Source organism: Nilaparvata lugens, chromosome 4 (genome assembly GCF_014356525.2).
Source record: "Nilaparvata lugens isolate BPH chromosome 4, ASM1435652v1, whole genome shotgun sequence".
Taxonomy (NCBI): Eukaryota; Metazoa; Arthropoda; class Insecta; order Hemiptera; family Delphacidae; genus Nilaparvata; species Nilaparvata lugens.
Window position 1 is genome coordinate 30323377 of NC_052507.1, and position 17342 is coordinate 30340718.

General features: G+C 34.0%; 1 protein-coding gene across 4 annotated transcripts in view; it reads right to left on the reverse strand.

Annotated features, from left to right (window-relative positions):
- LOC111048009 (chymotrypsin BII) overlaps nucleotides 1-17342 on the reverse strand; it is a 62007-nt gene that overhangs the window by 11944 nt on the left and 32721 nt on the right. For all 4 annotated transcript variants that reach the window (XM_039427322.1, XM_039427323.1, XM_039427325.1 and 1 more), the window contains 3 exons: nucleotides 14507-14634; nucleotides 5706-5834; nucleotides 3079-3252 (listed from right to left, as the gene is read on the reverse strand). In XM_039427322.1, the coding sequence (XP_039283256.1) occupies nucleotides 3079-3252; nucleotides 5706-5834; nucleotides 14507-14634 (431 nt within the window). The remainder of the gene's footprint in view (nucleotides 1-3078; nucleotides 3253-5705; nucleotides 5835-14506; nucleotides 14635-17342) is intronic.

A 17342-nucleotide genomic window follows, 5' to 3' on the forward strand; every position in this document is an offset into this window, starting at 1 on the left:
ATTTATTTCTCTTTCTATCAACTGTCTCTTAATGATATAATTAATATTGATAATATCAATATCACCCAGGGAAGAGTGTTGACTATTTTATCTATGTTCCTTATAAAAATATAAGACATCTGAATCATTTGAATGATTAAAATTATAGTAAAAATTAACATGATGGAAATTATTAAGATTATTTATCAAAATTCCTGTATTCATTCACAGTTTTTAAAAATTCATTACCCAACACCAACTGGCTCAGAACTAGCATATTTTCATTTTGGATCGAACATAAATATTGAATCCTTCTCTCTTTAAATATACACAATAAATTTAATACTCATTGAATACTTTAAGATTGGACAATGAAGTATAAGATATTATATATCTATAAATAATATGGATAATAAGGTACATGGTGAAGCATGAATAATTTACACACTCATTTTTCAACGTAGCTAAAAATTAATATTTTCAGTTAGTAGCCTACCTTTTAGATATAAAAATTTACTAAATTCAAATAAAACGAGTGTTTGGTGTGTGGCACTAGTAGTATCTCTATTAATGATATTTATACTTACTCTACTTGTTTAGAGTAGGAACGTCACTGTCAATACACATATCGTTACCTCATGATGCTGCGTATGTATTTTCTGCCACAATTCAGATGACGCCGGACGCATCAACTGTATAACTTAGTTGCAACAATATGAGGCAACATGTCATACATTGCGAGCAGCTATGCAATTTCCAAGGAAGAACTTCCCTGGACGCTGCACGCCGCACGCCTCATTTCGTTGCATACAGGTAGTGATGTGAAGTGGTCTGTTCACGTGTTTACCGTATCTGTCACATTGTGACTATCTTTCATGATTTCTCATGAAGCATGTGAATACATAAATTAACCTCGTATACTCAGGTAATTAGTTGAAAATAACTCAAGAAACTCGAGCAGTAGCACGTGCCATGCATGTAAGCGTTTTTTCAAAAATTCTAGAAAAAATAGTGAAAGAACAGCTCATTTTCTATCTTAATAGGAATAGAATTCTATGTGACTGTCAGTATGGCTTCAGAAAAGATAAAAATATACCTGATGCTCTATTTGACATTTGCAAAGCCATAAATGAAGGAATGAATGAAAATCGACGAATGATGCTTCTATTCCTTGACCTAAAAAAAGCCTTCGATTCGGTTGATAGGAAAAAATTATTGAATAAATTAAACCTTATTGGAATACGAGGTACAGCGTTGGCATGGTTTAGAAGTTATCTGTCAAATCGCCTTCAGTTTGTTTCCTTGATGGATGTCAGGGGTGAAGATGTGGTGGTTGACTTTGGGGTGACTCAGGGAAGCACTTTGGGCCCAATCCTCTTTTTAATCTATATAAATAATATATCAAAAGTAAATATACATGGGAGGTTATTTTTGTTTGCAGATGATGCATTGATATTTTTGAAAGGGCCAAGCTGGGTTGAAGTTAAGGAAAATGCTCAAAATGACCTTTTTCACATAAAAACATGGCTTGGTCAGAATACATTGACAATGAACACCACGAAAACGAAATTTATGCCAATATCATTGAGACCAACGACCGATTACAATTTATCAAGTTTGAAAGTTCACTGCTGTGGGGATTTTCTCAGTGTTACATGTGGGTGTTCTTGTATTGAAATGGTCACTTCCTACAAGTATTTGGCCTTTTTTTCGACCATAGGATGAGGTGGTCTGATCACATTGAATACATAAAAAAAAGACTTAGAAAATATATATATATATATATACGCATTTAGAATGATGAGCGATGTACTGGATAAGAGAGAGATTAGAATGGCATACTTTGCATATGTCCAGTCCCTTTTGGAGTTTGGTATAGTTGCATGGGGTGGTGCTTGCAAGACGGTACTTCAGCCACTCTATATTGTCCAGAAAGCCATTTTGAAAGTAGCTCTAAAAAAATCCTCGTTTCTCAACTAACATTCTCTTTGAGGAGAGTGAGGTCATGACTGTAAGACAGCTCTTCATTAAAAACATTTTAATACATTTATTCTCCAACATGAACATTCTTGGGCCCATTACACATATGCATCAAACGCGGTATGCTGTTAACACTGGTATTACAGCTATACCCCTCCAGAGATCCCTTACACAAACAAATTCCTTCTATATTTCACATGTTCTGTACCGTAACTTGGCTCGTCACTTCCCACACCACATAGTATTTCAGGACGTCTCAAAATCCTTATTTAAATTGAAATTGAAGGAATTTTTAATACAGCTGGGAGTGGACAATTCAGAAAACATCATCACAACAAATTATACCTACCTTAATTGATAAATTCGCTGGTGGTGACAACCTGACTACTGTTCTTGGAATCTGTATGCATCATTACAATAATTAACCTTTTTATTATTTTTTGAGCTATCCAATAATCCTCTGTACGTAATAATAATATTAAATAGGATTCTGAATGCAGCAAAATTAGTGTTTCCTTTCTTTCTAACAAACTTATAATATGCAACTCTGGTTTGCGCACAGGCATTTTTTGCCCATGCAGACCATTTTCTAAAGATTTACTTGGCTTACTGTATTCATGAGGTTGATTTTATTCTTTGTTGTTGTTTTATATTGATAATGAGTACATAAGATTATTACTTTGTATGTAAAGTGCATTTTTTTGAAATAAATATCTTTTGTCTGCTTTAGAGGAATATGGACAACGAGTCTTACAATGAGTAAAGGTTTCTATGGACAAGAAAGGTCGCCATTTTGCATAATTTATGTTACGTCATGAATGTTATTATCAATGTTTTAATTTTTCCATCTTGAATCAAATGACACTTTCTAAGTAGCACACTGAAAATATAAATTTTGAGTTTCGTTTGAGAATAAAGTGTGTAGGCTAACTGTAATTTCAAATTATCCATACCTCAGTGCCCAACTCTGTACAAGGAGTAAGGAGTAAGCCTACTGCTGTTGAGATGAGAATAATGATGAGATGAGATGGGAAAATACAGTTCGTTGGGATGCTTAAAATACTAAGAGTAATTTTAAGAGTAGTTTCATGTCCTTAACTTCACTTGGTAAATACCCACTGTAATAAAATGAGTTGTAGACGGGTTCTGGGTAATCCCACCACTGTGACGTCATGCTCTGTCTATTGACAGCGTTCCACCAGAGCAGAATGGAAGACAGAGGATGAGAGGCCTGCTTTATGAGATCAACTGTTGCGTTCTGGTCTCGGTTACGCCTTCCGCAGCTTTCTGTAACTGGATTTAGTAGCTACAAAATTGTGTGTCAAGTATCAATACTATCGGAATGATGATCAATAGATTAATATCCATGTATTAATATATTACATACGGTATAGGACCTCAGATTTATAAATCCAGGTAAATAGAGTTATATGTATCTCAATATAACATTTATTGCACCGTATAGGACTAGGAAATAGTCAGTGTTGGGTAGTAGCGCACTATTGTAGCGCGTTACTTTTCAAAGTAGCAACTATTGTAGCTTCACTACATTTCAAGACTAATATATAACTAATATATAGCGTGAATCACGCTACCCAACACTGTGCATAGGTAGTTTAGGAAAATTATTAATTGAACTATAACACAGCCTACAACAGCCTATAATAAAAATTGGAAATTAATAATCAAACATTTTAAGGGTCTCATTTTCTTCGCCCTTCCTATTCTATTTTGTCTGTGAAATTTCATTTCAATGAAGACATGAAGATAGTAAAGTGAGTCAAAAATAGATTTTGTTATCAGCGTTCAGCCGGCCGTATCTTATCTTCCTTTCAACCCAAACTCCTTATTGTAATACGGGTAGTGTCCTGCTCTCTTTTTCAGTTAATTACAGGTAAAATCAAATCATATTATCTTGTTTTTGCAAGGATTGACTTGAAATCCTTGTTGTTTTCAATCGATCAAAGTCCAACCCTACTCTAGACTATAAACGGGGAAGAATTAAATCAACAGATCTCATTCTTTCAACTGCTGTGGCTGACGACAGACCGTACTACGACTTCGAACCCACAGTTGATCTTCATTTGCGATTCAGGTTGGTTTTAATTTTGGCTGTTCGAATAGGTGCCCGATTATTTTTGCTTTGCAAATAGTAGTTTATTTTTAACAGATTCATTAACCGATTGCTTACTGAATTGTTTAATTTGTTTATTAATTCCATTTCTTTTTTATTATTAACCACTTTCCTTCTCAACCGTTTGAATTTAGAGAGTTATTAGGTGAGATCAGTTGAATCAATTAGTCAATTTCATTTATATACATAATAATAATAATAATAATAATAATAATAATAATAATAATAATAATAATAATAATAATAATAATAATAATAATAATAATAATAATAATAATAATAATAATATATTTATTTAATAATTCGTCTCTCTCCTTTAAAGTATTAGATGTTTAGCCGATCGCTCTCGCATACGATTTTATAAAAGTTTATTTTGATTAACTGATTTTATATTTGATCCCCTAGACAATAATATAGGTACCCGTTCAATAAATATATCTCCTTCCTAAACCTTTTCCGTCTTTCCGAGTGGTTGCAATAAGCGAATAGCTGCAATAGCTCATCCCTAAATTTTCGAATCCTTTGACTGTTTCAGGTCCTTGAATCCTACTTGTAATGCAAATACTTGCCCCTCTGAGTTGTTCTGTTTGATACTAGGATTAACAGCACTTCCATCCTATCCTTCCGGACAGTTGTATCAATAGTCCTACCCATCCTCACCATGTGAGTGGTAGCGATCGACAAGCTGCTATAACTTGTCCAATCCCGTCGGAGCAGCTACGCTCCATTCGATCCATTCCAAACAGTTGTGTCATTCCGTCCTTTTGTGTGATCCTGATCAGATTAATCCCTAGAACTCAGACCCCCTGTCAGAGCAACGGTAGCGACGTAAAGGCAATTCTTTTTCATCCCAGTAAGAATAGTGTCTGATTTGCAAAACGGTTATCTGAAAGCTATATTCCTCTTAACGAATTTCTAACACTAGTTTTACAACTAACCAGTTAGAAGTGTAGTCGAGTGGTTGTGATCAAAGAGATGCAATAGCTCGCCCTTTATACATGTTACTAACAACAAGGTGTTAGTAACTAAAAAGAACTAAAAGGTGTTAAAGAAAAATAGTACTATTTGTATTTTATTTTTATTTTACTGCAAGTAGGGTAGCCTACACTCCATCTGCAAATACGTTGTAGGATATAGGTAGTGCAATCTAATGTGCATTTAGGCCTTTACTTTACGCAGGTCTTGGGCCTTTACGGGCTTCACTAGGTCCTGAACTATACACAGTTCAGGAAGAGGCAGTTTCCATTTTTTTAATATCTACTCCATCTGATGGAACAATATTCAGTTATTAATATCATCATCAATTATTAGTACAATTGTTGCCTTACGACGAATATGCTAATTTGAAAATGGTGCTCATTAGGATTTTTCAGGTATTCTTCTATCATTTGTGAAATAATGAGACGCATTACGCATACTATTTTATCAAAAGAGTACAGTTGAGAATATTTTATGTAGTTTTTTAATATTTTACTAGATCTAATTAATTGATTAGAAATGAGAAATACAGAAAGGAATGACTTGCAATGTTGAAAATGGAATTCAAAAAAATATACACTTTAGAGCTGAGAAATTGACGGTATAGTAAATGTGATTAATATGAAAAACTTACTGTTGAATCGTTGAATTTGATGACAAGGAATCTGCATTAACTTAATAAGCCATCTGTAATGATTCTCGTTCTGTATGACAACTGCCAATTTCAATGGTTTCGATTGCCCGGGATCAACTGCTACAATCGCTGTGAAAATAAAATTATCAGAAATCTTAATAGAATCTGAGTTGGTTAAAATACATATTGACTGTTAATGATATGAAAATACTGTTAATGACTGTTAATACTGAATGATAGACTGCTAATGTTCTGTTTAGGACTTCGCAATGAAAAATGAATCTTATCAAAATCCAAATCAATTAAAACAGGAGACACAAGACATAAATAGATTGAAAACACTTGAAAACTTACATTAGAAATGGGGGAAATTTTTGGAAACTGAGTTTCCTTCCACAACCGAGCAGACTGCAGTTTGAAATCAAACAAATATAATCTATATATATATATATATATATATATATATATATTATATATATATATATATATATATATATATATACAGGGTGTCCCAGATAAGGTGTAAACCCCGGCTACCATAGATTCTACATGCAATTTGAAACAAAAAATGTTCAGTAAAATTTTCTCCTATCGACCTTCGTTTTCGAGGTATATCGATTTTTCAATATTTTCAAGTAGGCGTACTTCCAGTCATTAAATCGTCAATATCTCAAGAACCATTGGTCTTAAGTGAATTTTGAGGACATCGTTGAAAAGAGGACAAAATTTCACATTGATTTGATGTATAAAACATGCCAAAGTCGATTATTGAGAAGTATTTTTTAGCGGTCAAAGTTGAAAAAGAGTGATTTTTGAAGTTTTTTTGAAAACTTCAGACACATTTTTCTCGACTCTTTTTCAACTTTGACCGCTAAAAAATACTTCTCTATAATCGACTTTGGAATGTTTTATACATCAAATCAATGTGAAATTTTGTCCTCTTTTCAACGATGCCCTCAAAATTCACTTAAGACCAATGGTTCTTGAGATATTGACGATTTAATGGCTGGAAGTACGCCTATACTTGAAAAATATTGAAAAATCGATATATCTCGAAAACGAAGGTCGATAGGAGAAAATTTTACTGAACATTTTTTGTTGCAAATTGCATGTAGAATCTATGGTAGGTTTACACCTTATCTGGGACACCCTATATATATATATATATATATATATATATATTATATATATATATATATAAACAGGATACACACGACACGGATAGAATAAAAACACTTAGAAACTTACATTTAAACGAGAAGGATATATATATATATATATATATATATATATATATATTAATCTATCAACTTAGGGAGGGTACATTAATCTATCCGTGTCGTGTGTATCCTGTTTATATATATATAGCACATAACAGAAGACACTTTAAAGTTTGTAGTTCCCTTCCTCAACCGAGCAGACTGCAGTTTGAAATCCAATGGTCGTGTGACCACAGAGTAAGCACGGAGACTCAATTGTAGCAGCAGAGACCACAGATTACGCGGTGCAGACGGATGGAGAGAAAAAGGGTACAGATTCAGGGGACATTATGGGGTATTCAGGGGGCGGTTACAAACAGGATATTCAAGAGTTGAGTGAGTTATGAATAAGGAAAGGTGTAGCTTATGAATTGATAGAAAAGAGGAGATTTAAAATTAGAAATCAAAAAAGAATTAGACTAAAATTGGAGAAAGGAATTGTAGAATTGAATTTGAATGAAATTTATTTTTCATTTTTATTGAACATTAAATATATATATATATATATTTTATAGCTGTGTAATTTATTATGATATGATGAAATTTATTTCAATTCAATTAAACAGTTGGTAGCTATGGTACTATTGCTGTCTGTTGAGACCAGGACTGGAAGCAGCTCCACGCACCCAAATAAAAGCCAATTCTTTCGTTTGACATCTATGGAGGGGGCTGTGGGAGGGAGGGTGGTAAGGACTTTGACTTTGAACCATTGGTCAAAGTTCCTGTTGTGCTCAGAGCCATGGGTAGGGAAGTATTATTTTTAAAGGAAGCCCTGTGATTGTTGATCCGGAGGTTTAGGGCAGTGGTGGTTTCACCTATGTAGAAGGCAGGACAGAAGTTGCGGAAAGGAGGTAGATGAAATTTTTGGAGATGCAATTACTGGATTGATGGATTTGGTGGGTGTAGTTGGTGATAGGACTGGTAAAGGAGATGGAAGAATCAGTGATAGGACAGGTTTTACAACGGGGGCGTTTGCAAGGTAGGGTACCAGGTGTAGTTGGGATTTCATCAGAGGTGAGTGATTTGTTTTTACTGAGAATTTTCTTGAGGTTGGGAGGTTGCTTATAAATGAGGGTGGGTGGTTGCTGGAAAAGGTGTTTGGTAGAGGGATTGGAGGAGATGACATGGAACAGATCTTTAAGGACAGGTTTGAGGTTTTCAATTCCAGGGAAGTAGGTGGTACAGATCTTTGGAGTTTGACACTGAAGACACTGTAAAGTTTGTAATATGAATTAAAACAGGAGACATAAGAAATAAATAGATTGAAAACACTTGAAAACTTACATTAGAAATGGGGGGAATTTTTCGGGAACTCATTTCCCCTTTCCCCATTTCTAATGTAAGTTTTTAAGTGTTTTCAATCTATGTCTCATGTCCCCTGATTTAATTTATATTACAAACTTTAAAGTGTCTTCTGTTATGTGCTATATATATATATATATATATATATATATATATATATATATATATATAATATATATATATATATATAATATATAGGAGACACAAGACATAAATAGATTGAAAACACTTGAAAACTTACATTTAAACAAGAATTTTCGGGAGCTGGGAACTGAGTTCCCTTCCTCAACCGAGCAGACTGCAGTTTGAAATCCAACGGTTGTGTGACCACAGAGTACGCACGGAGAGTCAATTGTAGCAGCAGAGACCACAGATTACTTGAAGATCTGTTCCATGTCGTCTCCTCCAATCCCTCTACCAGACACCTTTTCCAGCAACCACCCACCCTCATTTATAAGCAGCCTCTCAACCTCAAGAAAATTCTCAGTAAAAACAAATCACTCACCTCTGATGAAATCCCAACTCCACCTGGTACCCTACCTTGCAAACGCCCCCACTGTAAAACCTGTCCTATCACTGATTCTTCCATCTCCTTTACCAATCCTATCACCAACTACACCCACCAAATCCATCAATCCAGTAATTGCATCTCCAAAAATTGCATCGACCTCCTTTCTTGCAACTTTTGTCCTGCCTTCTACATGGGTGAAACCACCACTGCCCTAAACCTCCGGATCAACAATCACAGGGCTTCCTTTAAAAATAATACCTCCCTACCCATGGCTCTGAGCACAACAAGAACTTTGACCAATGGTTCAAAGTCAAAGTCCTTACCACCCTCCCTCCCACAGCCCCCTCCATAGATGTCAAGACGAAAGAATTGGCTTTTATTTGGGTGCGTGGAGCTGCTTCCAGTCCTGGTCTCAACAGACAGCAATAGTACCATAGCTACCAACTGTTCAATTAAATTGAAATAAATTTCATTCAAGTTCAATTCTACAATTCCTTTCTCCAATTTTAGTCTAATTCTTTTTTGATTTCTAATTTTAAATCTTCTCTTTTCTATCAATTCATAAGCTACACCTTTCCTTATTCATAACCCACTCAAATCTTAAATATCCCGTTTGTAACCGCCCCCTAAATACCCCATAATGTCCCCTGAATCTGTACCCTTTTTCTCTCCATCCGTCTACACCGCGTAATCTGTTTCAAATTTAGATGCTTCAAAACAAATTTATTGCCTGGATAACGTAAACAAAATAACTTTATGTCAGTTTTCTTCTAATAATAGATGAAACAGTTCCAGGGGTGCCCAGCCCCCCCAAGGGCAATGGCGCATGCCCCCCCCCAATCCAAGTGTAATGCCCCCCCCCCAAAGTACCCCAATTCCCAACCCTTCAGTTTTTAACATTAGTCAGTGTATGACAATAAAATTCACATCTTAAGGTGCGTACAGATATACGCGCCGCGAACATGAGCAATTCACTTTAATCAGCTGATGCCAAGCTTTTTATATCTGTATTTTACCGTTTCTGTAAAAATACAGATATAATCAGCTGATTAAAAGTGAATTGCTCATGTTCGCGGCGCGTATATCTGTACGCACCTCTACATTCTAATCTTCCAAAGGACATTATTTACCTTTGGTCTTGTGAGGACTTCTTTCTGTTTTCATAATATTGTAAAAATATATACCATCGTTTCTTATCTCTTTTAAAATAGAAATAAAGTATCTTTTTGATATTATTTTTGAGACTAGCAGTGCACCCGTTCTTGTTCGGGAGGACTAGAAAGAACTACATTACATCAGGAAAAACTACATGACACATATTTTAATAGGATATTAAAATATAAGTAAGGGAGGCTTTGCTTTTTAAATGTTAAGGTTACTTATAAAAAGTTGAATAATAATATCATTGATAATTCTTTATTTCAAAAGAATATTGCATAGTAATTTTGGTAAACATTCATACAAATTTGGAACGATTTTATTCATACAATATAATATAATGTCGGCAAGTTTAGGTATTCTAAATCCTATACTATTAAACGAGCAATTTCTGTTTAGATGTTTAAATTTCAAGATGTTTATATGTTTGTATTTCACCGGATCTCAAAAACGGCTCTAACGATTCTCACGAAATTCATAACATAGTAGGTTTATAATATAAAAATTCGATTGCACTAGGTCTCATCTCTGGGGAAACTCGCTGAAGGATATTAAAAGAATTTATTCATCCTTGGAAAAACAGCTGATAATTTCGTCGTCTGTTGATGATGGAAGTGAGTGAGCGAGTGCATGTGTGTGGGACTGAGACAAAATTATGACTCAGCTGTTGAACTTTTGTACCTAATTCAATCAGGTACTTAGTGGCAGTAGTACAAAAGCCGGTTAAATTTTAATCCTGATTAATTCCAGTAGAACCAATCAGATAAGCTATCTTTTTGAGATGGCCTTCTGTGATTTGGTTCACGTGACATTAATCAGGATTAAAATTTAACATGCTTTTGTGAGAGAAATTTTTGCATTCCTCTGCGAATTAATCTCAATCCACTGTGATTAGATAGAACCTTTCTGTATGAACTATGAATATTTATTATAATTTCTTCTTTCGTAATAATTTGTATATGCTTTTGTAGGTACTCCAGAGCGGAGCTCGGTGCCCCGATATTTATCATAAATTGGAATAGGTTGTCACTGATGTTGTGTTGTTGGTAGTATTCACTTTTCAACATTACAGAAGTAAATAACACAAGTCGAACAAAATGTATCTTTAAATGGTTTGGTTTTTGGAATAAGGATATCATCTGAACAAGTACATTTTATAAATTCTATCTATTAATATCAAATATCGGGGCACCGAGCTTTGCTCGTTATTTATTCATTGATAAACAGAACTCAATTCTTTAAAATGATTGGGGAAGGATTAACAGGCACAGCCCAAAACTGTTTCTTCCCCGAATTTTGATTTATTCACTATAAAATTTATAGTTGGAATATTTAATATTCCAAAAAGTAGGTTATGTTTCATACACTTGAATTCAAGTGAAATTTTCAGTCCAAATATTCGAAAACATAAAAGTTCTAATTTAGATTGTTTACATACCAAATTGAATAACAAAATAACACTCACTAATCCCTTGGAACTGTAAAATAATGATTAACTTTAAATATTATGATATATACCATCTCATGTCAACAAATCAGATTACTGTATTTTGATCGAGTCAATTAAAATTTCTAGATTTCTCGAGAGATACGGTAAGCTAATTGATTACACAGCTGATCTCCCACACAGGCACATGCATTTTCTGTTATCGACAGACGACGAAATCATCATCTGTTTTTCCGAGGATGAATTATCCTTTTCATGTCCTTCAGGGAGTTTTCTCAGGGATGAGACCTAATGCAATCGAATTTTGATATCATAAACCTACTATATTCTGAATTTCGTGAAAATCGTTAGAGCCGTTTCCGAGATCCGTTGAACATAAATAACCAGATAACCAGATAGCCAGATAACCAGATATAAAAAAAGAAAAATATAAACAGATATACATAAATTGCTCGCTTAATATAATAGGATAACAACTTATAGTCCAGTCAAATGGTCGTTTTTCAGGAAACAGCCCCGAAAAAATTTCGATGGTTCTATATATATTTTGGGGCGCTGAATTCTAATCTGAAATTTGCTGACACGCCAGAGGGCGACTTCACCCCCAAAATTTTGGATTTTTTTTAAGTTTTCCATCTAATCTCGAGAACCTTGAATTTTTCGAGAAAAAGCATTCTCTATAATTATAATATTAAAGATAATAAAATTTTCAATGAATTGAGTGGTCGCGCAGGACTACTCTTTGGATTTTATATCTGAAGTGTTCCACAAGATACGCAACTTTGAATGTGCGAGAAATTTGTGATATTCCCCCCATTTTCACAGTCTCGCATATGCAACGTTGCGTATCTTGTGGAGCACTTCAGATAAAAAATCCAAAAAGTGGTCGAGGTTGTGATGAATTTTCTCCTCTTTTCACTCCCATGAAATATAGCCTACTTCTGTTTTCAATACCGTTCAAAAGTTACAGCCAATTGAATAATGATCTTTATTTTCTCATTTTTCTTGCGATTTTACTGTTATTAAAGAGTCTCTAAAATGAGTACAATACATGATAGAAACTTGCGATTGGTCTTAAATGAGAGAAAATTTCATGCTCTATAAGCTGAGTTGCCTTAAATTGAACTTGCATTACTGTTTATATCGAAAAACTGTCGAGGTTGTGAAAATGAGAAAAATATCGCATATTTCTTGATTTTTTGAAACATACGTATCTTACTTCACGATTATATTTTTACAAAAATCATTCACCTCAAAAGAGGAGATTCTTTTCTTCAAATCAAGGCCAAGTATCAATTTGAGTTACCGAGACACACAGTTTTGAATATAGAAATCGGTCATTCTTCTATGCATTGAAATATGGGCTAAAATACACTAAAGGAGGAATTTCTTTTTTTTAAACAAATTTTAGTGAGATGATACATGATTTTCAACCGCCTTGACGAGCTGTAGTACGAGGAGATGTGATCATTCAGTCAAAAGTTATAAGTGATTAAAGTTTTGATCCTGGACGTATCCTTATGTGTGCCCCCCACTAGGAAATACTGAAATCTAAGGAGTGATTCTCATAGAACATAACTCTCATAAGGATATTTCAGCCGAAATATGTTTATTTTTGTTAGGAAGGCCATGAAAAGGTATTATGAGAATTTGAATTTTGGCTGTAGGACATGATTTTCTATTTTTGGGTGTATTCCTCCTCCCACCACTACTAAATTCAAAAACAGGTACCTAGGTACCTAAGGAATTCTGTTCAGAATTAATATATTGTTAATTCACGTGATGTGTGGCTTTCTATCATTACTAGAAAAAGATCCTAGTTGTAGGGTAGAAGTGGTAGGTTTGCATAATTTTGAAAACCCCTTAAAAATACCCCTTTTTTGAAAACTCTTAGCTCCGGAATCAAAACTCGTAGAGTCCTGCGCCACCACTCAATTTATTGGAAATTTTATTATCTTCAATATTTTAGAGAATGCTTTTTCTCGAAAAGTTAAAGGTTCTCAAGATTAAATGGAAAACTTGAAAAGAATCCGAAATTTTGGGGTTTTTTGGGAGTTTTGGGGGTGAAGCCGCCCTCTGGCATATCAGCAAATTTCAGATTAGAATTCAGCGCCCCAAAATACATATAGAACGTCGCGAAAAGTTATTTCGGGCTGTTTCCTGAAAAACGACCATTTGACTGGACTACTATACAAAACAGAAAAAAGTAATGAAGTATTACAATAATTACTTGATTACTGTGTGGTAAATGGAGTGTGAATTTAAAAGATTGAAATTGGTTTCATTTGATATTTTTCACTAATTTTTGACAAGAGAAGTTTTTTCTTCTGTAAAATTCACTAGAGTTTGCGATGTTTTTCATAATTGCATTCCCATTTCAGACACATTAATATCATCATGAAACGCCTTCGAAATTAAAATAATTATTAGATTAAAATGTACATTACAATTCAACTTATCATTGTGCTTTTAAGAAAATTAGGTTGCAACAGCAAGGAAACTCAAACACAGGACCATTAAAAATTTAAATTAAGCAAAGGTAATCAGAATAATAGTGGATGATGAAGTTGTAATTTATTTTTGTCAAAGATTTTCCTTCAAATTCATAAGCTTAAAATTACTAAAATTCCTGCATACAAAATATTATCAATTGTGCTATTGAGTTACACTTAGCAAAATATAACATTGTAAAGGTGGGAAAAATTAACTACATTAGGATAACCATGGTTCAAAATGTTGTCATAAAATATAAAAAAAATCATGCCCCCCCAGAAATGTTGATGGCGCAAATTTCGCCATGCCCCCCCCCCCCTTGTGGGCACCCCTGAACAGTTCAGTACAATGAATATTTCTAGATAATATTCATAATTTATTGTGGAGAATACGGTCCCACAATATATGTCAAATATAATTGATAATGGTATCCTGCCATATAAAATGATGCCATATATGATGCCTGTCATATGATAAATGGATGAATAACCAAACAATTATGGGATTCAAGATGAATGAGATGTAGAAGTGAAGTGAAATGAATAGAATTGAATTTCTAAATTGAATATGAACTTCCCAAAAATGAATGTTTGCAGTTTATTTCAATAAATAATTAGTTTATTAGTGTTACTTGTGTATCCAGAGAGGGGTCCACACTGGCCAGTAGTCGGCCCATCCACCGAGTTCATTATGAAAATCTGATCGATGTCACAGTAGCCACCAGACTTTCTAGCTAGATTCACCTTCTCGAAATCGATTCTGAAATGTAATGATTCAATTATTCGCACAAAAATCAACAATTAAGAGAATTGTAATTAGTTTACTAGAATATTACAATAATAATAATAAAATCTGGAACATTTATTAGAGTTATTATAGATTTTTATTACTCTATATTTTAAATGGTATCTTAATTCTTCACATGGTCTGAGCGAGAAAAATGAAATGCGTAAAATAAGAGTAGAAAACGTATTTTTATGAATCGAAATTATAATATTATGTATTAGTTACATGCTGTGTATATTATACTAGCCAGCAGGCTCGCATCGCTTGCCGTCTGGACTCCGGCTGGAGCATCCAGAAATAGGAATTTTTCATTTGAGTTTTCTTCCCTCCGTCAAAAATTCAAAAGAGACTTTCTGGCTCGAATCAATCACCATCAGTTCTCTTCGAATTATGTAGTTTAGGGTTGCAAAAATCTTTATTTTATCAGAATTAATAAATTTTGATAAATTAATTCATTAATTATGTAGTTTAGGGTTGCAAAAATTAATTCATTAATGAATATTCAGTTATTTCTCGATTAGAGACTTGGTTAGGATATTATGAGAATTATTGTATTTCAGTCTAATAGTTATTTGAATTTTTAAACAGGAATGATATGGAAAATTTGACAAACATCCGTATGAAATCCCTATCAAGTATGAAATTTGCTTGAGAAATGTAGAAAAATATTTTGAAAACTCAATGGAAAACTTGAGAGAAGAAACCCTCTAAAAAAACGCTGTAAAAGCGCCTATATTGGGGATATCTTTGGCGTAATTATTTTGAAATTCTTTCAGGACAAAATTATAGACCCTAGCTGAACTTCTGCACCAAGTATAAACATTTTCTCTCAATTGATTGTTAAAAAATAATGTGAGAAAACGCTAGGGAACGCAAGGAAAACGCAGTAAAACCGCGCATCTTGGGCGTAATTCTGAAGTCCTCTGAAGACAAATTTTCTAGATCCTTACTGAAATTCTGTACCAAATCTGAACACGATCTGTCAAATAGTTCTTGAGAACGCGTAGAAAACGCAGGAGAACGCTCAAAAACTGCGGAACTTGGACGTTATTCAATACAAAATTTTTATACCTCAGCTGAGCCTGTGTACCAAATTTAAACATTTTCTCTCAATATGCAAAATATGAGAAAAGGCAGAAAAAACTATAGGAAACATGGGATAAACGCACTAAAACCACCTTTATTGGGCGTATCTTTGGCGTAATTCTGAGTCCTGAATTGAGAATAAATGTCTAGACCCTTGCTGAACTTCTGTACGAAATTTGAACTTGATTTGTCAATTGGTTCTTGAGAAGGTATAGAAAACGCAGCAAAAACGCTCAAACCCCGCTGATCTTGGGCGGAACTTGGGCCTCTGAGCTTTAGGCGAAACTTAACTTCCAATACAACATTTTCATATCTTAGCTGAGCCTGTGTACCAAGTTTGAACATTTTTTGCCAATTAGTTCGTGAAAAAGCTGAGAAAACGCAGATTTTGTGAGTATCATCGGATTTTTTTTCAAATCCGTTCTAAGTGCACCTCTAGATCGCCAACTGAACATACATGCCAAATTTGAACGAATTTGGTTCCGTAGATTTTTAGTTCTGTTGGTTAATTATGAATGAATGAGTGAGTGAATGAATCAGTGCCATTTGGCTTTTATATATATAGATATTGAAATAAATGAATATTATTTACTATGTCAGAAAGTTGTCCTAGAAATAGTTTTGAGTATTTTTCATACGGATTACGCCATACTCTTGATCTAAAGCTGTGTACAAACTTACGCGCTGCACAACAAACGCACGTTTCTCAATCAAGGATTGTGCGCAAACCAGAATTGCGATCATGTCTCGTACTTCCTATCATTTATAAATCTATTATTATTGCAAGTAATATAATTCTTAGATAGGAAGATGAGCTCAAGTAGAACACCGAAGGTTATTAATAGAAATGTACACATAGCGGGAGTACTTACGCATTCCCAAAACCAAAATTCAAAAACGCCAAAACCAAAAACCCCAGTTCCTCAAACTACTTTAGCCGAAAAAGTTGCTCAACTACAAAGTAGCCACACTAATTTAAAAAACCAATTAGAAGTAACTCTAAAAACGTCTGAGGAAGAAAGGTTAGGGATGGTAGAAGAAATTAAATCTTTGGAACTGATTATAAAATTACAAGATGAAGACCATAAAAAAGAAATACTAAATCTAAAAAATCAATGTAGTCTAATGTCGGAGGAAATAAAGAAACTAAAATCTAATTTGATAATACTAAATGTATGATAGAACCTCCGTCCAAATGCAGAAAAATAGAATCTAACCTAAATGATGGGAAATGCTCTGAAAATGGTCGAAATAAAACGTACAGTGAGGTTTTGAAGACAGCAACCAAAAATATAGCTGAGGGAAATAAAGATAGGAAAGGGAGAGTTCTGCTACTGATGTCCAGTCATGGACGTGATTGCAGTGATCTCCTTGATAAAAGATTGAAAAATAAATTTGATGTCCAATGTTTTTTCAAGCCAAGTGCATCAATTAATGCAGTTGTAGAGTCAGCTAGGGAACAAACTAAAGACTTTGATGAAAATGACTATCTAATTGTACTGGGTGGCTCAAATAATATAAATGAACCTAACTTGAATCATCTTCCTAAGTAACAGAAAAAATCAAGGAAATTGTGCCACTCAGCAAAAAAACAA